We start from the raw sequence: 25,687 nt of genomic DNA, 5'->3' as shown, positions 1-25,687 counted from the left end.
TGAAATTTAGATAAACAACCCAATTTACAAACATCAGTGAGGCAGGGCAACTTACCCTGACTCTGTACCTCCTCATCCCTCCTGATTACAGTAATGCTAATAAACTTCCATTGTTTTATTTCACTTTTTCAGTTCGAATTGTCTCTGCATTTTTGTTTCAAAACTTGCTTATAACCGCCCTTTAATTTGTGAATGCTACAAACTCTGTTGCAGGAATACAGTTGGGGAATGCCTCTGCCACCAAACACAAGGAAAGGAAGTCCGACTACAAAGTCAGAGGATTTAACGGTGTGACTTGTTTTAAAAAGCCACTATCACAAAACTTTGTTTTCAAAAGCTTGTATGAACTAAAGGGCACTTTTAAGAGAACCAGATGGTCACATATTAACAGTTTTTTGGTAGCGCAGAAGGCATTGCTCACATCTGCAGAGCGATAAATAGGGCACATTCTGTCAGAGTGACATGGGAAGCCACAGCTGAACAGTCCTGTGTAGAGCAAACTACAATCCCCCCCAACAACCCATATCACCACTTGAACAACCTCATGTAACACTTGATGTGTTTGTGGAGATACATGAAAAGATCTGTTTCCAACCTAAATATGCAGCCGTTGTTTTTTTCTTTTTCAGTATTTAGTGAAAAAAATGTGTGTGCAATTTTTGTGCTTCTGATTTCTTTCCCTCCCACTTCCTCAAAAGAGAACCCTCCCCGGTCTTCAACTTGATGACCATTGGGACAATGCTGATGCCTTCTGGGCATGGCATGATGGCCTCTTCAAAAGGCTGTGCCCTTTTCATTATTTCTGCACGGCAATGTGGCTGCTGCAGGCCCTCGCACCCTGCTGTACCAGTAAGTATGTGTCCTTGGGAGCGAGCTCCTTCTCATGCGCTTTGAAAATGGCAAAAATAGTAATTGTATAGCTATTTAATCCCTGGCAGCACACCACCCAGGATTATATACTGCATAGCTAAGCATTTACAAGGTCCCAAAGGCGAGACCTATTGACTATGCCATTGCTTGTTTCTTCGGCTGTTACACAGTAAGTCTTATTTCGTCTTCAAGCAGTATTTTCTTTAATAGGTTTCTCCTTCTGCCGACACCACATGCTTTCCTAAAACATTCAGTGCGCCATGCATGCTTTCCCTTTCCAATCAATAGGTCTCTGTATTAACAAGAGTTTGAACTATTTGCATTGTAAATGATAATGCCTTTTATTTGTGTTAATAATCAAAACAGATAAATAAAAGGCATTGTCATTTACAACGCCAATAACTTAAAACTCTCGCAAATGCGAGACCTATTGCATTTTAAATGCCTCTTCTCTTTTGTCGTTTTTTCGGTTTTAGCCCTCCTCTGGGGAAACCACCTCTCCGCATCAACAAATAAACAGGGAGAGTAGGCAGCTATCGCCCGCTTCGGAACGAATTGAACTTAAAGACCCATCTGTCTGGAAAAAAATGCGGGTTGCCAGTTAAGGACCTGTCGAGTAAATACAGCAACTGCAGCATGAGGAATTTATTTATAGGTTTGACAATATTAACCTATATAAAAGTGAAAGATCTAGCACGCAGTGCCGAAATACGAACCTTGGGGCAGATTTTAACCTTTAAGGAAATTTATAGTAAACCTTGGGCTTGTAACCTACTGGCAGAACGTACACTCAATACATTAATTGACGTGCTTTCGGAACGATTAGTTCCGATTGAGTACGGACGTTTAGTTCCGCATAAAGACAAAAGAAAGACTTAACTTCAGACTTTTTTATTAAAACAAAAACTTTATTGAAAATATCTTGACTGGCCAGAAACCTGGAAGAAAGACTCATGCGCACACTATTTAAAATCGCAAATCCTGGGCTGTACAATAATCAGAAGGGTCTCTCGCACTCTGGCGATTAGCACTCACCATGGATGTGCTTTCAGAACGTGGGCTACCACCGACCGACGCGTCGTCACTCGTGGACCGGTACTATACTCGCTGGTACAAGCCAGGTAATTTATCTCATCTTTTCGACTCGGTCACTGTCATTCACTATGAGTTTATTTTTATTTTTCTGGTTGCCGTTTTCTATAGTAAGAACTAGACCGAAGGTATCGGAGCGCTTTACATAGCACCAAACGAGTCTGAGTACTGTTCACTGATGACCATGCGTACCGGGTTTGCTGTGACCGAACATATTTTAGTGCATCTGACTGCCCCCCGCCCCCCGCCCCCCAAGTGAAACACTGCGTCCGGACTTATGTGACTAATCCTTGTACTAACCTTTCTATGAGTCTCTTGATAATGCTTACGGAAGTGCTTTACGTGGGATGAAAAAAGTGTGTGGATGTTGGGGATGTTTGGTGGGGTCGATTTGGGTGTTCTGAAAGGAGGTGTTGCCTAAGTAATTAAGGCCATGGATTAAACACGTAAATTACATTTCTGTGATATCCCTAATGTCCCACCCGACCATTATTTTGCTGTCTCGCTGAGCTTTCTGTTATTACATCCAGATATGTACGCCACCAAAACCAGTTAAAGTTTATTAACTTTCTTAATGGTTGTTAGTTATTTGAGACAAATAAGTAACAACAATGATTTTGCTATAAATAATTACGATTGAAAATGTTTCACTTCTGACATTATGAGACTGTAAAATAAACACTACCGAGGTCTGTGAAAGGTGCAGAGTGTCTCAGTCGCACTTGTTATGTTCACTCTATGTTAACACATATATACACTTTTTCTCTATATATTCTCCTCCTGCACATTTTACACCATATATCTTTTTTCTTTTAGTACCTTCTTTCACTCTCCCAAATGCTTTTGCTTGCTTCTCCTTTATTTCCAAGCACAACGCACCCAAAGCCCTGTTATCACTATATTTTCTTTTACTTTTGCCTAGTCAATATTTTAATATCTTTGTACCTCCTTCATACACATTTACACAGAATCCTAGTTGCAAGTAGATTACACAATAATTTGTCTATGCGGTCTTCAGAGTGGCTAAGGATTGGATAACCGTGTATTCTGAACAACTTTTTGATTCACTGTGAGAAACTCGCACTACCTTCGGCCTCAACTCCAGAGTTCCTTCCTATTTATGGCCTGTTATAAGCACCTGGAGTCACTATACAAGAGTAATATACAACACCCCAAAAAATACAAAAGCACACAATCCCAGAAATGGTTAACATTCTTAGGGAATGCTAGATTAAAGAAAACATGCTAGAAACTACATAGCTGACATGAATTAATAGTTCATAGTTCAATAATCTTTATTCGGATACAAAGATCCATAAAAGCACAGTTCAATCACCACCAACAGAAATACAACTCCTATTAAAAATTCTCATATAGTTTCATATTTAAAATATTATTTAAATGCGCTGTGCCTAAGACTAGCTAGAACACATACATTTGATAAGAAAAATTACAACTATATACAATATGTAAAAGAGTATAATATACGCCAGCACAACCATATTAGCAATTTGCGAGTAAACAAACCAATAAAATTAGTGTTTAAAAACCATTAGACTGGCATGTAGAAGCAACATCATATTAAAATAAAGTGCGATTAGATGTGAGGAATATTAACAGCATATTTAAGCTTCCATGCCTGCGCAAAAGTTAAAAAGGGTTGGACATGCTTTGATATATTCATTGGTCATAAATCCATCGGTGATTTTGATTGTGAAGTTAAGGACATAAATAGAGGACCTGAAAGGAACCTGCTTTATAGTTCTTTTTTTAGGTCTCGCTAGAGCCACCTCATGCTCTGGTCTGGTGAGACATTTAGTAGCTGCTTCAAAAGTGCAAATTTGCCGGCCACCAGCTTGCTATTACGCGCACAAGCGCGTGTGATGTGCACAGCACTTTTTCCCGTCGCATGCGCGCGCACAGCTCACTTTTTATAAACTTAATTTTTGCGAGCACAGAGCGCGTCATCGCGATAACTTTCGCTTTCATCGCGATGATTTTCGCAGCCGCGCACCGTTACTTTTACGGCAGCGTGGCCAATGCTTGTTATTATAGACTGTTCTATTCATATGTTCCAAACATTACATTAATCTTTTCTTTGTTCACTCATTAATTAATTCTTCAACTTTTTGTGTCCCTTCGCTTACCTTACATAGCCTCACTAGCGCTTGCAGTTCCATAATGGGCGCCTAATGGATTCCTCCCGTGGGGATCGAGCGCTTTGAAACCAAACGCTACGATCGGAGCATTTTAAATTCCTGACTGTCACTCATGAAAGGGGACGTTTATTTGTGTATAAATATAGGCCATTTCATGTAAATCTGTGTAAGCTCACGAGTGAGGCACCTCAGACTTAACCATATAGTGGTGACGTGGCTGCTCATTATCTGTGCGATAATGTTAATGCGTGTTTACAAACCTTCAAAACACCTTCAGGTTGGAAGAGGCTCATTAAGCAGCTGCCAAAGAGCCGCTTAATTACGTTTATGAATGCTCCATTCCAAGTGTGCCTTAGTTAATGGGGTATATGTCACTTTGTGAAAGTGTCTCGGGTCGCCTGTTGTGAACTGAGGGCTGTTCAGTGTAATGCAGTCTGGAAAGGCGACCATAAAATACAGACACAGTGAACTGAACTTTACAGGGAACGGGAGCCGAACAATGGGGGGGGGGGTTAGATTTATGCCCTTCAGATTGTGTGGTAGAGTTATTGAGGCGACTAGACTACTGCCCCCTCCACGGATTTTGTAGTTTGGTGGAAATTGAAGATTAAACAGAATGTGAGGCGCTGTGACCTCAGCAGGACACTATGACCTCTGCTTTCTTTGTTTTGTTAGATATTTATTTACACTCAGTGAGCGAGGAGCCGCTTCTAAAATTGTTTTGTTGTCAAATGAAGTTAGAATAGCTGGCTGTGACATCAACACAACAAGCATTGGAAATGTCAATGTCTCGACTTTTGCATGTTGGTTTTGCAATGGTTTTTATTAATGCTGTGCAGCACCTCCTGAAGCTGAGCAGCATGGCTTTAGCGACATGTAAAACAAGCATTGGCATAGCCAGTAGGTCTCCTCACTTTTGAGACCTTATAAGTGTTTAGTTATCCAGCACAATATCCTTGGTGCAACAACATCAACTGTTGCATGCCTAAACACGAATAAGATCCCAAAGGTGATACCTATTGACTATGCCAATGCTTGTTTATAATCCCTACAGGGTCTTAGACCTGGAGGGACCCTGCCCATTTAAAGCCCTGGTTTATGGCGTGGTGGAAATGTGTGTATCTTTTTACCAGTGCAGCTGGTTAGGGCGGCTCTCCATACTCCTTGGCAGCAGGGTTAGGGTCCTAAGAATACCAGTGAGTAAGTAGGGCCACTGCATCTTAACAACCTGGAACTACATGGCACGCCTGGGGAGTAGGCAGGGGGAGTAGTTGGGGGAAGGGTGTTTGCAGGTGAAATGGCATAAAAATACGGGTGCAGAGCCGAGGGCAAATATTGTGTTATTCTCACAACCTGAAGGGAATAATGCCATAGGCATTATATGTAGACCTACTTGTATCTCACATAACCTGGTTGTAATTTTGCTAACTGACCGGGGCATGACTTCTAGGCCCCCTTCTTGTATGTAAAATCAATAAAATTTGTTTGAAAAAGAGGGTCCTGAGGATACGTCAAAACCACCGTCCCCAAGAAGGCTGTTCCTCCACATAAGACACTCGCGCCCACTAACCTATACTATCCTTTCTAGACATCACCAGTCAATTGACCTTGCCAATAAGAGGAGCTACGCTCAGGCGCCCGCCCTCACTCTAGTTAGCCTCCTCACTCCTGTCTCTTTGTGGTTATTTTCATTGAGGCGGGCCTAGTGCCCCCAGCACTGCACAGGGGTTGCAGCTGAAGTTATGTGATATATCAGCATGTCACACTGTTTTGGGCTTCGTTGCAAAATTGTTACAAAAACGAGTGTGTGTATTAATCATGCAACCTCAAGTTAGAGCAGTAGGTCATTCATTGCGGTTCTTCTTCTCGGAGCGAGAGGAAGAAATCCGCCCAAAAAAATAGGAGGCAGACACACTGAAGCAACAAAGTGACACTACCCAGCAGGCAATTAAAGAAATAGGGTACACAGAAGATAGGCAGAATGTTCTTGTGAAACTACAGATGAAATGGATATAGCACGATATACTATGCCAAAATGGCTCCATCAAGCATTAGCAATGCCAATTGGGCTGTTTTCGTTTTTTTTTAAAGTGCCTCCTCATTCAATGCTGGGTTAAGTTATTGTGAGAACAAAATAGGGCTGGCTCTAATCAGCAAGGCTGAGCCTATATAGCAAATAACAAAAGAGGATGCCAGTGCTGATAATATTCACTTAGGGCTCGGATTAATCCTCCACAAACAGAAAATAGAATTCCAGAAAGGGAGCTGCTGTCTAGTAGCAATTTTATTTGTAGAAAATCAACAATATATTATAAAATTCATTTTTACATTAAGGGAGAAAACATTAGGAAGAAATCAAGGTGAAAACGGACACATAAGAGTACATTCAATTGAGGCAATCCACCATTCGAAACTGCAATCATGTCACATCCGCAACACATTCAAATTTGACTCAAGCATACCACATAACACTGTTCTAAAGAAAAGGGGTGTAAAACTGGGTCTGCCTTAGTTAATCAAAAAGGTTCAGAATCATTATTTGGAAAAATAGTACAAAACCAAGGATTTATACAATTTTAAACATTCATTGCAAATAGAAATCAATAGGTAATGTACATAAGTTATTGGTCTTGCACTCTTCTACAACTCATATTAGCAATCCTGCGACCATTCATCATCCCACTGACTCACTTTTGCATTCGGCTACTTACACAACTACAATAAACTCACAAACAAATGCAGGATAAATAAAAAGAAAACATGGTGCTGTCTGAACTTGGCAGTAACAAATAAAATTAAATATAGCAACAGTTGGCCATCTTGTTATGGTATTGTACTTGGTGGTTTTGAAGTTTTTAAGTTCCCTCAGGGCCCCCACATTTTAAAATCAATGTGTGGGCAATCTTGGAATGATGATACAAAAGGGGGTGGTGATGGACGGAGCATCTGAATCAATCAAACACTCACACCCAGTCAAAAGATCTGGGTTTAATCCATCACCGTTCTTTAGCCCACTCTGCCACCCCAGTTCAGACATGGCTATATGCAAATCGGTCTGACCCTGTGCCTCATGGGAACAGTCCAGCACAAACTGCCAAGCCATGTCTTCCCTGGACCGGAAACTAGCTTCCGAGGACCGGTTTCTGGCATTCCAGCCGTCTTCAGCCCGGCTTGCTTGAATCCAGTGGCAAAGTGAGCAAGGGACTCACGTCTGAGCATACCCTGCCACACTTATGGTGGCCAAAAGCGGTATGGCCATGTCTGAACCGGGGTGGCGGAGTGAGCTAAAGAACGGTGATGGATTAAACCCAGATCAGTTGACTGGGGGTGAGTGTTTGTATTGTCAACGCTCCGTCCGTCCATCATCCCCCTTTGGTTTTTCTTTGTTTGCCCTAAGTTGGCAGGGTATGCTCAGACGTGAGTCCCTTGCTCACTTTGCCACTGGATTCAAGCAAGCCCGGCCGAAGACGGCTGGCATGCCAGAAACCGGTCCTGGGAAGCTTGATTCCGGTCCAGGGAAGACATGGCTTGGCAGTTCGGGCTGGACTGTTCCTATGAGGTTCAGGGTCAGACTGATTTGCATATGGCCATGTCTGAACTGGGGTGGCGGAGTGAGCTAAAGAACGGTGATGGATTAAACGTAAATCAGTTGACTGGGGGTGAGTGTTTGTATTGTCAACGCTCCGTCCCATCACCCTTTTTTTTTTTTTTTTTTTGTAAATTTTTTTTTATCTTGGAATGATAACACAGTGAAACTGTGGATAATGCCATTCCATGATGATTGTCTCTTATAGAAGCTGTGACCTCCTAGTATGCTGTGCACTGCAGATGAAACGAGTGGCAACCAGCCTGTTTGCACTATCCGTGGAGCTGCAGTATCTCAATTAATTAAAAGATGAGAAGGAAAGAAAGGAGAGGGAAACAAATGGAAAACCGAAAGATTGGCATGGCAGTCCTGGCACTGAAGGGCTGAAGTTTTTAGGTGGATGCAGACGGGGTCTGAAAAATTCAATTGCTCATGGGGCAGTTGAGCCAATATATGAAGTGGCTGACCCATTGACCTATGCTGAATGATATGATGTATGCAAGCAATCTGCTTCAACCTTTGGCTCTATTCCATTGGCTTTATTTCCCAGTGAATTACAGATTTGTTTTAACTGCCGTCTGTGTGTCTATCGTATTTTTTATGTTTTTTATTATAATAATTGTGGCAGATAAGTAAGCCTGTATGTCCTTTTGAAGAGATTCTAACAAGAATTATTAGAGTGCAAATCCTTTAATCCTTCCTCCTACGCCTGGGTTTGTTACTGGGGACGATCAACACCAAAATCTTTGCCCACAATGGAAGTCTGTAAGATTTTATTAATTATTTACATGCCTGCAGGCTTAACATGGTATAATAATAATAATCCATCCTTGAAGAATTATTGGCTTTAACACAGACATAATAAAAACAAGCATTTGCAATGCAATAGGTCTCGCATTTACGCAAGTTTGAGCTATTGACGTTGCAAATGGCAATGCCTTTTATTTTTGTTTTTAAAATGTAAATAAATGCCATAGCCATTTACAATGCCAATTGCTTAACCAGACCCCCCAGGATATAGCGGCATGAACTAGTAAATTTAGCGGCACAAATCAGGAAATTTAGCGGCACAAATCTGGGAATTTAGCGGCATTTAGCGGCATTTTATTTTGGGTTTTTTTCTACAACAAACACAGATATCTTACTGTTTGAGTTAATTCACAACAGCAGGCCCCCACAGTACATGTGCACACACAAAGAGGGGTGTAGAGTACACAAAAGCCACAAGACAAACTAAGGCAAATCCATAAATTGGAAAAAACTGCCCTCACTCACATAGCGAAGTATGTGACATGCTTCATCATAGGGCCTGCTTACAATACGCCCTGGTGTAGCCACACTCAGGGCGGAGCATAAGGGAGGGGGAACAAATAATAAATTCCACACAACACAACGTATGACCATAAAACATAGACAACACGTAACATATAATGTGGTGAAGCCTGTGGAATTCACCCAGTGATGAAATAAATAGAGCGTCAAGTGCAGTTAATGGCCCCCACAGTACATGCACACTCAATAAATTAGGCGATATCCTGGAGGGTCTGAACAATGTCCATAACGTCAGAGGAGTTCTTAATTCCAAGTACGTTAACGGAACAAAAAAGAGAACATGTGCAAACACACAAGTCTTATCCAAGATAATATAAACACCATCTGTTGTGTAGAAAAATATCCACTCACTAGCTAGGTTTCCATTGGTCAGGATTCGCCCTGCCAGTTTTTATTTAACACATTTTACAATTTGGAAGATTGGCTCTTCAAGCAAAATGGGTTATTAAACAGCCAAACCTGTGTGATTATGAAACACAAACAAGTGTTCGGTGCGATACGAAAAGCAGAGCCCGGCATGACTTACTGAAGAACCCAGATGACAGGCGGGCAGCGCGCGTCTCCCCTCACTTCAGTAGAAGTTTTCCATGTAAAACTGAGGAAGGGAAGAGGCGGGGCAGGGAGAGCCCTGGCAGATTACGTCTGCACTGGCGGAGGAGACACCAAGAGGCCTCAGAGCACACATTGCTTCGGGAGTGGGGACAGCAGCCACATCACCACTAGCAAATTTCAAAGTCACACAACACGAGGGGCAGCGCTTTAATTTACTGCGCAACAGTAGAGGAGGCACACCTGTGACTGCTGCCCGAGGGGACTGGGGCATGCAATGAACCTTGGACCACTGTAGCGCTCATTTGTGTTTCCGAGGTTCAGAATGCTGCGCGCCTTTGTTCAGCAGGCGTCGGCACGGTACCAACCGCTCCCCAAGGGCACGCTGATGTACGAATCGGAGCTCGAGCGTGTGTACATCACACCTGAAGGTAAGGCCTGGACACCAGGCACCGGACAGTGGAGGGCTCTGCGCCCTCACAATATAATGGCGGAAGGCGGAGATGGCTCAAAATCCTGGAATGGCTGGCAAAACGGCGGATTTCGCGGGCGTTTGGGCAAATATCGCGGGATTTGCGGCGTTCGGCCGATTTCGCGATTTTTGTGCAAATCGCGAAATCGCGATATCCTGGAGGGTCTGCTTAACATTGCGTAAATGCGAAACCTATTGCATGATAAATGCTTATCTCCTGCTGGAACCGTAATCCTGCCTTCCTGTCTCTGCTTAGAGGGCTGCTTAGGAATGAGCTTCCCGGAGATAAGCAACTGTTTCATGAGGTCTTTGAGCTCAGCATGAAGACCCCTTGAAGTTTACAATCAGTTGTGTTCGGACTGTTGTATTTCTGGCCTTCACAGTCGGATGCCAGAAGCTTTTTAGATGTTAGCTGTATATGGGTTTGTGTTGTAATTGTGCTGCATGCAAAAAAGGCTCGCTTTTCAGCCAGCCATAAGCGGTATTTGGTGCTTTAATGAATGTTTAGTATGAAAATAAGTTAAATAGTAGGGAAGTAACTCCCCTGCTGGGCCGACTATTGTTCAAAAGACCCATAAAGTCTCTTTTTAAGAAAAGCCTCACAAATTTTCTCATAAGCATAGCGCATGTTAGAGCTGAGTTCTCCGCTATTTTTCAAACAAAAAGTGAAGACTCTGAAGAAGTCCTTCCCGAGATGAGCCATGGTGTACGAAAGAAGCACTCTTTTCATAGGTGCGTTTGAAATGCAGTAATAAAAACCTGTATATGTTCCAAAGCAATTTAATAACCCGCATATGAAGTGTGTACCAGCACGTTGCCGTACGCACAGGCGCATAAGATAGGCCAGTATATTCAGAATTTGTAAGAAATGTGGCATACATTCTTTAAAGATCTTGCGCTTGCGTGAGGAGCACTTCATCCACTTATACTAATTTAAAAATGCCAAGCGCCGAATGCTCAGTACTCACAGCTAAACTATTTAACGACTCCTCTTATGGCGCATGCTTGGTCTTCGGGTAGGTCATCACCTCGAAGCAAAACGCTGTACTCCTTCAGCCCACACTGTGCACAATCCTATTCAGCCGCAATAATCCTCACAGACACCGGACTGCCAGCCAGGCAAACATTAATTGTGTGTGCGGTTTGAGAAATAAAGGAAATGCTTGGCCCCACTGGGTTACCCGATGAGGTTTTTGTTTTTCAGCCGCCAGCCTCTCACCCCCGCTTTGCCAATGTGGCCTCTCCCCGCTGGATTGGCCCCGCTGGTTATTTCGACATCATGAAGTAATGGCAACACGTTGGACGGCTCAGGCGGCGCCCGAGGAAGATGGCAAAAGGAGGATGCGGCACCGCCTGGGGTCTGAGGACGAGGTAGAGAGCCCACCTGATGCACATTTTGAAAAAAGGTGTCGGCATTGTGAAACAAGCATTTGCCCGCAAAACCTGGGAGGGCGGGGGATGCCCGCGCATGCGCGGCATTTCTAACTTTAATTCTGAGAGCCCCGGCCCCTGTTAGAAATGCCGCGCATGCGCGGGCAGCCCCCGCTCTACCAGGTCCACCAGCTCCAGTCCCGTCGTGAATCGGCTGCCAGCTCCCGTCGTGAAGAACATCGAAAGGGCCGAACATCAACATGCCTAAGGGGCGCCGCCTGGGGTCTGAGGACGAGGTAGAGAGCCCACCTGATGCACATTTTGAAAAAAGCTGTCGGCATTGTGAAACAAGCATTTGCCCGCGAAACCTGGGAGGGCGGGGGCTGCCCGCGCATGCGCGGCATTTCTAACTTTCATTCTGAGAGCCCCGGCCCCTGTTAGAAATGCAGCGCATGCGCGGGCAGCCCCCGCTCTACCAGGTCCACCAGCTCCAGTCCCGTCGTGAATCGGCTGCCAGCTCCCGTCGTGAAGAACATCGAAAGCGCCGAACATTAACATGCCTAAGGGGAGAGGAGCCCGGTGAGTGGGGGTGAGGGTGGGGGTGTACGCGCGTGTGTCTGCGTGTGTCTGTTCGAGTGTGTCCTTGCGTGCGTCTGTTAAAGGGGGGGTGCGTGTATGTATGCAGTGTGTGTGTGTGTCTGTTTAAGGGGGGGTGCGTGTGTGTATGCAGTGTGTGTGTGTGCCTGTGTATGTGCGCATGCGTGAGTGTGGCTTTGTTTGCGAATGGGAATGAGAGGCACGGCGACGCGACGTGCGCGCTCCCGGGGTGAAATCTCCTCTGTCCACATTCCCCCAAAAGTAACAACATAAGCTGTCTCGCCCTAGACGCAAAAGCTTCGCTTTTGCTTCGTCTAGACGAGACCTAAAAAAGAGCCCTACTTCATTTTTTGTGTAGCTTTTATTAACACAGAATAGATCTGTGGTGTCTGTCTATGGCTTCGGACACAACTTTTACCAGGACCCAATCATGTCTGTACCCTCTAACATTGGCTTGTTATCATAACCAACGCAGTACTACTGTACTGAGCTTAAGCTTTCCAACAGGACAACCATCACGTGAACAGTCACAAGATTAAAAATGTACCCAATATTACAGTTGGCAAAACAAAATACCTGGGACCCTATGACACATAGGGTGCCCTTTTCCTTTTTGCACACCTTTAAATAGGGGCACCTATTTAAATGGAGCGAAGAATGAAGTGCGCTTCCTATTCCAGTGACTGCCCTGCCTCTAGGGCAGCCGTCTATGCGGGCAGCGCATTTAAGTGAAATACTGTCAGGTTCCCCACAAGCACCTTTTTCTTGTGGAGAGTTCTCGCAGAGACAACACGAGCTATCACCCCCACACCACCCTACTCTGGATAAGGAACAAACCAAGATAAGGATGGGAGTGGGGATGGTAGCCAATATTTAAGGATCAGGATGGTGTTAGGTAGGTAGTAGTGGACGTCCCTCTACTTGGATGGACCTTGGGCACCAGCTGGACAGGAAGACAAGGGAACACAGGTTACCAATAAATCGCCAACCTGGCAACCACTCGCAAACATACACTCATGTTGGAAACAGCTTACCTCCTATTAGTCCATAGAAGCTCTGCTACCATCAAAGAAAAGAATCTGAAAGTTATAAGCGCTCCTGCGCTATGTGTCAAAGAAAACCAGAAGCGCTCCAGCGCTATGTACAGTCGTTAGTATGTAGGGCACATGTGCTGCATAACAAGACACCCAGATGCGCTCTTGCGCTATGCAAAAACAACAAGCGCTCCTGCACTAAGTACCAAGAAATAATAACAAAAGCGCTCCTGCGCTATGCCCTAGGAAATGTAAGAAGCGCTCATGCGCTATGACTAAAGAAGGAAAACCATAAGCGCTCCTGCGCTACGACAAAGGAAAAGTCATAAGCGCTCCTGCGCTATGCCCAAGGAAATGTTATAAGTGCTCCTGCGCTAAAATGTAAGTATCCCAAACGCGCTCCTGCGCTAAATACCCTGGGCGTTCTTACGCTAGTAACTTACGGAGTTCAGGTGGAGAAGGATCCAGCAGCAGAACTGCGCTCCTGAGGTGTTGGGGAAACTGCGGCTGAATCTGAAACCGGGTACTGTAGAAAGCGCTCCTGCGCGGTCGGGAACGGGTTTTGGCAACGAGGTATCCGGAACCAGGAAGCAGGCTGAAGAAAGTATACGAAGCGCCGTAACCTGGGAAGTCGCATCTGATAAGCGATCTTCCCCGGAAGCGCTGATGACGTAACTGCACTTCAGGCCATAGGCTGCACCGCTAACGTGCCGAGGCCGGTAGTGAGGAAGCTGTGTCCCACGCGAGTGACGGCAAACACATACTGGCAACAGGTAAGCTGGAGGGGGGGAAACCAGGGACCATGACCAATACAAAGTGGCTGCTTCAAAGCCACACCATGTTTTATTGTGCAGCAACAACGCGCCTACACTTTAAAGAGTGATAAGAGATCCCTTTACTGGCATGTGCAGTGAGTGACTGCACCCGCCTGCAAGGGGATGTCTGAGGACTGCCATCAGTAGGTGCACTGAGGGTGTGCCGCCTTTTTATGTCGCACTTTTAATGCACCTCCTGACAGCTTCTTGGTGCCCGCGTCCCTAATACCGCGTAAGCGCAGAGGTAAAAAGATTCCCTCATTTGCATGGGGCCACGCCTCCATCCAAATGTGGGAATGCCCTCTTGAGATAGCATTGGCGCTACATGTGTGTCAGTGTATCTTTGTAATTGACACCTAAACCCTTGCCTACTACAATAAACTGTGAGATTCTATATCTGCTCATTTTAATAGCATAATAACAATACACTCAAATGCCTATTGACTTTAACATATCTACTTCACAATAAATGTCAGGCACACTGACGTTATTGTAAGTTTTCATACTAAGCCTATCTAACTTATATCCCTAAACATTAGCTTGCTGCCATAACCAACAAAGCGCATCTATATTGAGAATAAGCTTTCACACATGACAAATAGAAAACATCAAACAAATAATTATTTGATAATGGTGCAGACACAGAATATCGAGTCATAAATATTGAGTTGCACAAATATCGAGGAATAAAAATCGTGGGTCAGAAATATCAACAGCAAGAATATCGCGGTCAAGAATATCTATTTAAGGGGGGAGGAGCCAAGCAGGCATTCGAAATGGCCGCATAGTCTCTCGGCTCCGCGAGCCCTTTCGCCCCACACGTCTATCCTGACCCACGGAGGCATACTTTGATAAAGGAAAGAAAACGAGCACCTACCTTTGCCTCCGAAGCTCCTGTGTGCCGCCGATCCTGGGAATTCTCCCCGACTGCTCTGCGGCCCATGCAATGGTGAGACCGGGGCGTTGATTAGGCGGGGCCTACGGCCGCAGTTGCAGCACCAACGACCGTTGATGGCGGCGGAGAGCCTGCCGGTGGGGGCCGATGATATGAAGCACCGCTGCCAGCGGTGATGACCCGACCGCTTGTCGGGGACCCTTGAGGGGCAGCGTGGTGGCGCAGGATTGAGGGGGGTGCTTGACTCCTGCCCCCTCTCCAAATTTTGTTGCCCGGGCATAGCCAAAGATTGCCCCCGACATAGGCGGGCGACTCCCGGGGCCCTGCAGGACTTTAGTCTTTTGGTGGCTCTCCTTTCTGGACCCTGCCCCGCAGTTCGTTTGCCATGGGTACGCATCCTGCGGTGCCCTCACAGTAAGGCCTGATCCCTGAATATGGTGAAGAGGGACGGGCCGACTGGATTAAGATGGCGGCCGGTGCCCCTCTCTGCGGCTCACGTCCAGGTTGGGCGGCTTTTGCAAGGAAGGGGCCGGGATGCCCGCAACGCATGACAGAGTTCACATCCTGGGACGTGTTGGCTGCCCTAACAGTTTTGCACGAAACTATTGATTGCCATGCCCGAGACCTGGGTACAAGGATGGACGCCATTGCTGTTTCGCAATCTATGGCGGCCACGGTCCTATTCCAGGGATCGGCCGATGGACTCTCTGCTGTATCCGTGAAGGAGGTTTCGGATCCTCGGGGGCACCTTGGGTCACTTGAAGACCGGGCTTCCGTGCCCGCGCGGACTGTCTTGGTCGCTCGTGTGGAGGTGTCCTTGGGACACATGTCCGGCTGGTGGCTGGGGGTGGAGCTCTGTTTTCCTTCTTGGACTGGCCTGGTTGTGTCGCGGTGGTGGCCAAACTATTTGACTCTCCTTTCCTGGATGATGTTATTATTTGCCAGCTTTGGGAGGTTCATGGGACCGGCGTTGTTGTTGCCTGATCTTTGCTCTCTATATTTGGACAGATTTGGATTACTATGCTCTTTCATGGCTTTGCCCCGTCCGGACTCATTTATACTGTTTGGACCCTCGGGACTGTGCTTTACATTGATTAACGAGAGGACTTCGGGTGGTACTACTGCCAAACAGGGTCAGGGATGAGGTGGTTTACAATCTATCTGCTTTATTGCTGACAGACGGTGCAGTGGGTAACTTCAATCGATATTTCACTGTTTTTGTGCTCTGGGTGTGTTGTTCTTCCTTATGGTATTGTTTCCTATTTGGGATTTCCGAAGTGTAGGGGTGAAGGGCGGGGCCGTGCGGCAAGATGAGGGCCCTCCTCCGCTTATTTTCTCTTCCTCCCTTTTTTTTTTTTCTTTTTTTTTCCCTCTTTCCTATCTTTCTATATTTCGGGTTCTATTAGGGCGACAGGCACGCGGCTGGGGGGTAGGCCTTGACCTTCTGCGGGTGTGCAGGGTGGGGGGTTGCGGGATGGGTGTTAGATTAGTATTTCTTTTGTTTCCATGGCCCTTAGTCCTTTTTCTTTTCTATAGTGTCGTCTTCACTCATGGTTCCTGAAACAATTTATTGTTTTAAGAGGTGGGGTTAGAGTTTGCTACCCATTGGATTTGTGCCTACGTTTCTCCTGATTTGTATGCCTTTCCCCACTACTTCGTTTGTATTTATGCTAATTGTTGATATCCTGATTGCGTGCTGTGTTGCAGGACCGCATGTGATTGTATGGCACTTTTTCAGTTCTTATAAATTAAAAAATGAACCTCCAGTAATCCTGATTTCGGACCTGATCGTTTGTCCACGAGTTGTCTCCTGATCTACGTATCGTCCTGGCTTTTGAACTGTCCTGACTTTCCGCATTGATTGCTACACTTTTACTCTGCTTCGCGGCCGGCCGAGAAGGTTGTAGGCCTGTACCTGTAATTGATTGCAAGACTAATAAAGGTTTAAAAAAAAAAAAAGAGTATCTATTTAAGGTAAGTAATGTCGATTTTAAAAATATCGTATTCAATATCCTTTGCAAAAATATAGTTTAAAAATATAGTTTTTAGTGTTATGTACTTTAGTATATATTTTAAATGTATGTGATGTGTATTTTTGTATATAATGTTTGTATTTTTAATATGTTACATTTTTCATAGTTATTTTTGTTTATTGTTTGCATTTTGCGCTTTTAGTTCCGTTGTGGATTTATAGGGGACTAGGGTGGGAAGTAATTTAATTATGTTAAATGTATTGATTGATATTTATTTATTAATATTTATTTTAATTTATTGATATTTGTTCAATTGAGATTTTAGTGTTAAATGTGTAAAGTACATTATTTAATTGGTTTTTAATTTTAATTGGTTATTAATTTTGGTAATTGTGTAATGAATTTTAGATGTGATGTTTTTATAGGTGTGAAGTAATTTATTTCTAATTGAATTAATAATTGGTTAATTTGAATTAATAATTAATTATTGTAATTGTGTGATTAATTTTAGGTGTGTGTTGTGGTGTTTATAGGAGTAAAGGGTGGTAAGTAATTTGTGTTTAATATGTAGTTGGTAATGTTAATTATTTGATATTTATTTTGGGTAATTGTTTATATTTTTGTGTTTTTTACTTTTAAAGGGGTAAAGGGTGGGTATTAAATGTAATTATTTAATTATTATTTGTTGATAGTAATAGTTTTAAATTTTAAAATAAGTTTTAATTGTTTTTTATTTTATAGTTTTAGTTAGGTGTGTCTTGTGGATAATATAGTGTTAAAGTTTGTGTAATTAATGTGTTTTTATTAATATTTTTTTTAATTGTTTATTTACTGTTAAGTTAAGGGGGCGTGGCTAGCAGGCCAACATGGCGGACGGAGTTTGCTAGTGCTCCGGTGCCGCTGGGAGAGGTAAAGATCCTGTAGCCTACGCCGAGGGTCATCTCCACCTGGAAATGGTTGTTTTCGGAGGCGCTTCTCCCCCGACTGCTCCGATGAAAACCCTGGAGCTCTGGTGACCGGGGTTCCGGACTTACGCCGTGGCTAACAGAGGGGCCTAGTGTCACGCTGCAGACCGGGGCCTAGAGTGACAGGGGTGCCCGGAGAAAGAGGACGGTGAGGCAACAGAGCACCGGAGCCTCCGATCCTGAAGGCGGACACCTGCACCTGGGATCCTGACCCTGCGGCTGCCGAGGGGCGAGGACGGCGCCTTGTGTACCCGAACGTCGGGAGGAGGAACGGAGGCTGTGGACGGACCGGTGCTGCAGGCTGGGACGCTGAGACGCGGGCGCCGAGGGCCGGACATTCCCGCCGCCGGCAGTGCCTACCTGCTGCGGGGCCCCCCCGCCTGGCTTGCTGTCTGCCCGAACTGCATTGAAGGTGAGGAGCCCCGGGAGAGTGCGGGGCGGACCCCTGGGACCCTGCACTGGGCGGCGAGCCGGGTCTCGTGTGCCATTGCTGCCCTGTTTCCTGAGAGGGCGGACTGCGGAGAAGCGGGGACCCCTGGATTGGGGACCGGGTCCGGCTGGGGCGCCCTGGACGCCTGGCAGAGACAAGGCTGGAACACGCTGGTGAAGGGACTATCCCCACGCGGTGGGCTGAGGACTGGGGCGCCGGAGAAACATGCAGCAGCACAGCTAACGCCCCCCAAAACGGCACTGTTACTGCGCTACAACCCATTCCCTCTGTAACTACGTTGTGTCCATACATAGCTGGGGGCCCAGGCGGGGCGGCGCCCAACTGCTCCTACTGCCGTTCTTGACTGCTGCGGATGGCCTGGTGAGGTGGGGGACATAGCGCTTCAGGGTGGTAGGCCCAGTGAAAACCCTCGGCGCTCATATACGCTGGGTGTGGTGGAAAGCGGCCCCTCCCCCCTGCGGAGACGCGGACACTGCCAACAGCCTCCCCAAGGTGGGAGCATCAGGTGAGACCGGTGGGGAAACAACTGGAACATAAGACGCACACTAGACGGCAAATACTCGCCCTGACCCGCGCTCCTACCGCCAACCAGGCGCCTGACGTCTAATATGGTGCGCAAAGGCGTGAAGAACACGGAGGGCAAGGAGGGTCCGGGCATAGGACCTGCCCAAGATACGGACCCTGGGGGTTGTGCACCGCTGACACTGACCTCCAGCATCTCAGAGAGCCAGCAAAGCGACAAACTAGACCTTATCCTAAAAGAGATCAGAGACTCTAGGGCCATGATGGAGACGCAGATGGACACCCTCACCACTAACCTATCCTTGCTTAAGGCGGACCACGAGAAATTGGCGGATAAAGTTAAAGATCAAGGTCTGGGGGGGCGCTAGAGGGCGCCGAGCAAGATGGCCGCACGTATGTGAGGCTCTGCCGGGACCGTCTATAATCTGCATTAAAATCCTGCATTTCCCGTTGCCTGCCGCCCCCAACTCGACGGCAATGCACATCTAAGGACCCGGGGGCACGACTGGTGAATTTTCGCCCGCCTGGACGGCTGTCCGGAGGAGATATTGGGCTAACCGTCGGCTGGCGGTTTGCCGCCCGGATCTGAGCGGGCTGGTGGCGCTGCTGGCGCGCCGGTTGGAGCCCTCCGATCGGCCACTGGCTTCCTGTCTCTATATCGACTTCGGTGCTACTTGGGGGCCTGTGAACGACATCGACGGCTCAGTGACGACCCTCTGGTGCTGGGGCCTAGAGGAGTGGAGCCCTGTCCGGCGAGCGGTGGTGAGCGGGGGGCTGGCCGACGCGAGACCGGGGCTGCGGAAGCGGAGCTAGGCCTCGCGGGGTTTCCCCTGCAAGCTGCCCTCGGCTGGGAGGTGAACGAGAGGCGAGAGAGAGACGAGCTACAGCGACTGGTGGCTGGGTGAACACACGGCACTTTTGCGCCTTGCAGACTTCGCCCACGGCAGACCCGTTGAGTGTGGGCCCCTGCTTCTTTGCCGGCGGCTGCCGGCGCGCAGCTTGGGGGAGCCTGTGCCACGTGGGCGGTGGATCCTTCGGCCGGGGAGTTGTCAGGGCCACGTAGCCGCAACATGGGCAGGCAGGATCGCACCCAGCCCAAAATCAACTTTGAAACGAGGAGAACGACGACCTCTCTATCACAATCGCCAACGGATGCAGGGACATCGGGGGCCGTTGGCGGGGCCCCGACCCTGGAAAACACTTTGGTCGCCATGCAGAAGACATTGCAATCCATAGAATGCACCATGGAGGCGGTCAATCACAGACTCGACCATTTGGCCTCGCAGTTCGATCGCCAGAATGAAAGGATGGGTGAGGTGGAGCAGAGGGTGTCGGCGACGGAGGATGGACTGGCCACTATGTCCGCCAAGGTATTTAACATGGAGAGGGTACTGGCGGTCATCCAAGCTAAGAACGAGGACTTAGAAGGGAGGTCCAGGCGCAATAACATCCGCGTCACGGGCCTTCCGGAGACCACAAACGTGGGCCGCATGGAAGATTTTATGGAGAGAATGCTGGTGGACATTTTTGGCGCTGAAAAGTTCTCGAAAGTGTTTATAGTGGAGCGCGCACACAGATCGCTAGCTAAACGGCCGGCAACGGGTGCTCCTCCGCGCCCAATTATTGCCCGGCTCCTCAACTACAGAGACCGGGACCTGGTGCTACGTCTCGCCAGGGAGAAGGGCACCATTGACTATCAAGGCAGCCGCCTGGAGTTCTTCCCCGATTTTACTATGGCGGTTCAAACCGCGCGCAAGGAATTTGCTCAGGTGAAGCAACTGCTTCGGGACGAGAACATTCCATACGCCATGTTGTACCCGGCTCGCCTGCGGATAGGACCACCCATGGATAACAAAATTTTTGCTACTCCCAAGACGGCCATGGACTACGCGAAGGAGCAAAAGAAACGCAAGAGGGACGCTAATATGCAACGGGATCCAGGGGAGGACGCCATGGAGGATGTCGAGTAGCTGATTGTGGTCCGAGGAGTGTTGCTGTGCCGATTGGAGACGTGCGGAACGTAGCCTCTTGAGATATTGGAGGATGTTGCTCTTATCCCTGCTTTGGATGGTGAGGGGGGGCCACCTGGGACACGCACTGCTGCTGCGATGGTGGACTTGGCCCTCCTAGGTAACTGTTGAAACCTTTTTTTTTTTTCCTCCATCATATTCGTACTGCTCTATGTGGAGGCATTGCGTGAGAACTTACAGATCTCTTGCTGAGAGGGACAGCTGCTTGCCTGGACCCACAGGGTGGTAATATTTGTTGAGAATGATAAGTGCTTTGCTGTTGGGGGGGGGGGGGGGACGGGGAAGGCGCCCATCACTTGTACGGTCCGCTCTCTTGTCAGTTTTCTGGCGGGAGAAGTGCGCCGCTACGTCCCCGCATATGGGAGATCCCCACACAGTTTTGAACTCACAGTTGGGCTTGTTGGGGGATGGGGGAGGGGGTCGGCTTTGGCAGGTTGGGGATGCTGAAGTGGGTGGTGGGGGAACGGGGGGAAAGTTTGTGTCCTGGGCTCGGTCATGGTATTACAATCAATGTGCTGGGAGGTATGTGTGGCATAGGCCTTGGCGGGGGCAGGGTAAGGCCTGGTATATTTCTAAGTGGTATGCTGTCTTGTTTGCTCCGGTGGGTTTGTACGAGGGATTGGTGCTGCATTTGGGGGGTGAACTGCTATCCATCAGTCTAGGCTATTGGGAAGGTTAAATGACGGGGGGGGGTAAACTTGTTTGTATTACGTGGAATGTCAGAGGCTTGAATCGCCCGCAAAAATCTCGACAAGTCTTGGCCTTTCTTAACAGACATGGCGCGCACGTTGCCTTTCTGCAAGAAACGCACTTGTGGGGTGCGGCGGCGGACACTGTGGGTAAGAAGTGGGCGGGAGTTCGACTTGCATCCAGCTACTCTTCATATGCACGCGGGGTGATGATTTTGGTTAAAAGGAATGTGCCTTTTATTGTTCAACATGCAGACGTGGATGTGGGAGGTAGATATATTATTGTGCAGGGTACTTTGTATGGCTCACCACTTACGCTTATAAATGTGTATGGGCCTAATATTGATGACCCAGATTTCTATGTTACGCTCTGGAATAAGGTGCATACTTTACCTCAATCGGCTGTGCTCTGCGGGGGTGACTTCAATGTGGTCCTGGATGGGGAGTTGGATAAGAAGCGGGACAGGCCGTGGGTGCGAAAGAGGGCAACTGATGAGATTGTGGGGGGTATGCGAGAATTGGGACTGGTTGATGTGTGGCGTCTGCAGCACCCCGGGAGGGCAGAGGGCACTTGCTATACTTCTGCGCACGACACTTGGTCACGTCTGGACTATTGGCTGGTGACTCGGGATGTGAGTGGATGGGTGTTGGATGTTGCGCATCTACCGCGTACACTGTCTGATCATGCTCCGGTCTGCCTGCTATTGCAGATGCCGTCGTGTGCGCCCGCTCCATTCACTTGGCGCCTGTCACCGGGCACCCTGACTGATCCAGTGCTCTGTGAAAGGCTCAGGGAGATTATCGAGGAGTTTTTTGAAAAAAATGTCGGCTCGGTTGATGATGCATGCACGGTATGGGAGGCCTTCAAGGTCACTGTTCGAGGGGCGTGTATAGGACTGCGCTCCGGGGTGCTAAAGTCCTTACGTGACTCCATGTCCCGGCTGGAGAGGGAGCTGAATGGGTTGGAAAGGCGCCTGGAGGAACGTTCTGAGGACGCACTCCTGGCTGATATACGATCAAAAGTGACTGAATATAATGAACTGGCTGATCAAGAGGTTAAATTCTTGTCTAAGCATACCAGAGCGCGCTACTATGGCGAGGGGGGAAGACCAGGCAAGGGGCTTGCGGACCGCATACGCCAGCCGTGGGCCAAGCACTGTACTGTTCAGGAGCTGGTGGAGGACGGAGAGGTTGTCACGGACACTCCTGGCATTTTGCAGTGCTTTACCAGGTATTATGAAGGCATGTACGGATATACCGAGACTGCTTCAGAGGCTGAAATCGCTGACTACTTTGCTGACATAGCCTTAGTGTGGCTCTCGCGGGGGCAGCAGGAATTCTTGATGCATCACATCACTGAGGCAGAATTGCGGGAGGCGATAGCAGCTCTACCTAACGGGAAGGCTGCTGGCACTGACGGCCTACCGGCTGAATTCTATAAAGAATATGTGGATGTCCTACTCCCGCAGTTGGCTATGGTGCTAGAGGAATCTGTGGAACGGGGCCGCTTCCCGTCCACGATGAGGGAGGCTCTGTTGGTGGCATTGCCAAAGCCTGGGAAGCCTCCGGATCGTTGTGAGTCCTACCGCCCCCTTTCGCTCATGAATACTGACGTTAAAATTATAGCCAAGGTTCTGGCCACTCGGCTACGGCTATTGCTTCCGGTGATGGTCCTTCCGGACCAGTCGGGGTTTATACCGCTCCGCTCGACCACACACAATCTAAGGGCCCTATTCGCTGTGTTACATCTCCTTAAACCGGACCTGGCTGCGGTGGCGGTGTTATTAGATGCTGCGAAAGCGTTTGATTCGGTGGCGTGGCGGTACATGACTGCTATCTTGCATCGCATGGGTGTTCCCTTTTTTTTCACCTCGCTGGTGACTCTCCTGTACACTGACCCTATGGCGCGGGTTCGAGTTAATGGCCATGTCTCGGCTGCGTTCCCGGTGAGGAGGGGCACCCGGCAGGGTTGCCCTCTCTCCCCTCTATTGTTTGCACTTGTTATGGAGCCGCTAGCCTGCGTCCTGAGACAGAGGTATGCTGCTGCAGCCCTGAAATTCCCCCTCCGCTCGCTGGCTGTCTCTATGTATGCTGACGATATGGTGCTTTATGTGCGGGAGCCTGCCCTGCATCTAGAACCTATCCTGCGGGAATTTATTCGGTTCGGGCGATATTCCGGATTGACCATCAATTGGGATAAATCTATCCTACTGCCTCTCACGGATATCACTGTACCATTCCCACTGGAGTTTCCTCTGGAGTGGGCTGAAGAATCGGTACGGTATCTTGGGATCCAAATCCACCGGGACAGTCAGGAAGTTATCAGGGCCAACTACGGGGTGGCTGTATCGAAGCTAGAGGACCAAGTGGCCCGATGGGTCAGGCTCCCTCTTACCCTAGCGGATCGCGTGGCTTTAATCAAAATGGTTGTGCTACCGAAGTTTTTGTATCTCTTTGTTAACGTACCCCTGCGGCTGACTTCTCACTTTTTTGCACAACTGCGCTCGTTGCTGATCTCCCTGGTCTGGGCGGGAAAGAAGCCTAGGGTGACGTGGGAGGTGTTGACTAAGCCTTACTCGCTTGGCGGTTATGCTGTCCCGGATATGAAACTGTACTACCTCTGTGCACAGGCTCATTTTGCTGCATATTGGATTTCTGCTCCCCCGTACACGCCTCATGTAGCGCTCGAAGCCAGTGCCGTTCTACCTTATCCTTTGCGAGCCATGATGGGCAATACCCACTCGATCTTTGAGAAAGGGGAGGTGGACACAGTTCGCTCTACGGCTGAGGCGTGGCACGAACTGGGCAGGAGAGCCGATAGACTGCCACTCTATGCCCCCGACATGCCGCTGCTGTATCATTCCGGTGTCTCTGTGTCGAGCGAAATTGGAGGCCTACAAGTGCTCCAAGGAGCCGGACTTCACACTATGGGGACGCTGTTCCCGGGGGCCCAGTTCCTGCCGCTACGAGCACTGACAGACCAGGCCACCAACGAGACCATGGCTACCTTCCTTTATGTTCGGCTCCGCGCGGCTGTACGCTCCTTATACCCTACGTTCCCGGAAGAACCCCCGACATTGTGTTCTTTACAACTGCTCTATACCACGACGGACAGGGTAAAGTTGCTCTCCAGACTATACAAGGCTGCCCAGGAAGATGAAGGGGGGGGGGCTTTGCTGGCCAAGGCGAGATGGGACCGGGACTTACCTGAACCCCTGACTGACGAGGAGTGGTCTGAATCCTGCTCCATGACCGGCAGTTATGTGGCCAACGACAATTTTCGCCTGCTTCATTATAAATTTCTCCATCAGTGGTATTATACTCCCAAACAGTTGGCTCGGTATGGCCTTAGAGATGCTGCGACATGTGTTAGGTGCGGAGCGAATGATGCAGACTTTGTGCACTTAGCGTGGGGTTGTCCCAAGGTGTATGATTTTTGGCTGGCTGTGACGGAAGCCCTTGCTAAGATGACGGCCACGGAGGTGCCGATGGATGTGCGCCTGTGTTTGTTGGGGATTGCCTCGGGAGTGCCCAGTAAGGAACGGAAACTGATCGTGCTGGCTTTACAACTCGCTAAGCGGAGAGTGGCTATGGGTTGGGGGGGGTAGGAGGGCGCCTGATGCACATTTATGGTTGAAAGATATGGCTTATTGCAGGGACCAGCTGACATGCTATGCAGAAACACTTCCGGAGAAGTCCCGACCCCGGGACATCTGGGCCTCGTACACTGCCTACATGCTTGGTTTGGAAGACACTGACAGCCCTGCAGACGGGGATGGGGTGGGCTTGCTTGTAGACGGAATGCCTGAAGATTAGCTTGTATGTTTGAATCTTTGATGACACTTGCACCGGGATGTATGGATCTGATTTCAATGGGTTCCTGGGGGGCGGTTTGGGTTTACAGTCTCCCATGTCCTGCGCACCACCTGATGGAGTGAGATTCCTCGTGCCTCTGAGTTGATATCGCCTAACTGCCGCTGAGCAGTCGCTAGCGTACCTTTTGCACTGATTACTACTTTTGCACTACTACTAAGCACTTTACTTGATCTGAGACCGGGATGGTTTATTTGGGGGAGGGGGGTTTGTTACTTTTCTTGAAAATAATGCAAAATAAGACCTACAGGGCTTAAGTGGGGAACGCTTGTAGAGGCTCATATTTCTTTGGACTATGGACATTCGTTGCTCTCTACAGACTTGACTTGTCCCTGCCTGTTATCCTTGATATGTGCTTACTGACCCGCAATGTTGTTATGATAGCAGCCGGCCCTGTACGGGTTGTAGGCAA

General features: G+C 48.1%; 1 protein-coding gene across 2 annotated transcripts in view; it reads left to right on the top strand.

The window, feature by feature from the left end:
- The first annotated feature begins 713 nt into the window (after window positions 1-713).
- ABITRAM (actin binding transcription modulator) overlaps window positions 714-25,687 on the top strand; it is a 756,845-nt gene continuing 731,871 nt past the window's right edge. Inside the window, exon 1 of one of the 2 annotated variants that reach the window (XM_086965344.1) lies at window positions 714-849. In XM_086965344.1, coding sequence (XP_086821470.1) covers window positions 813-849 — 37 coding nt within the window. In that variant the 5' untranslated portion in view covers window positions 714-812. Of the gene's footprint in view, window positions 850-1,369; window positions 1,992-25,687 lie in introns of those variants that run through there. The other variant, XM_086965343.1, reaches the window with a different exon arrangement.

Source organism: Lissotriton vulgaris, chromosome 4_1 (genome assembly GCF_964263255.1).
Source record: "Lissotriton vulgaris chromosome 4_1, aLisVul1.2, whole genome shotgun sequence".
Taxonomy (NCBI): domain Eukaryota; kingdom Metazoa; phylum Chordata; class Amphibia; order Caudata; family Salamandridae; genus Lissotriton; species Lissotriton vulgaris.
This window is presented reverse-complemented; position numbering and strand designations above follow the sequence as displayed.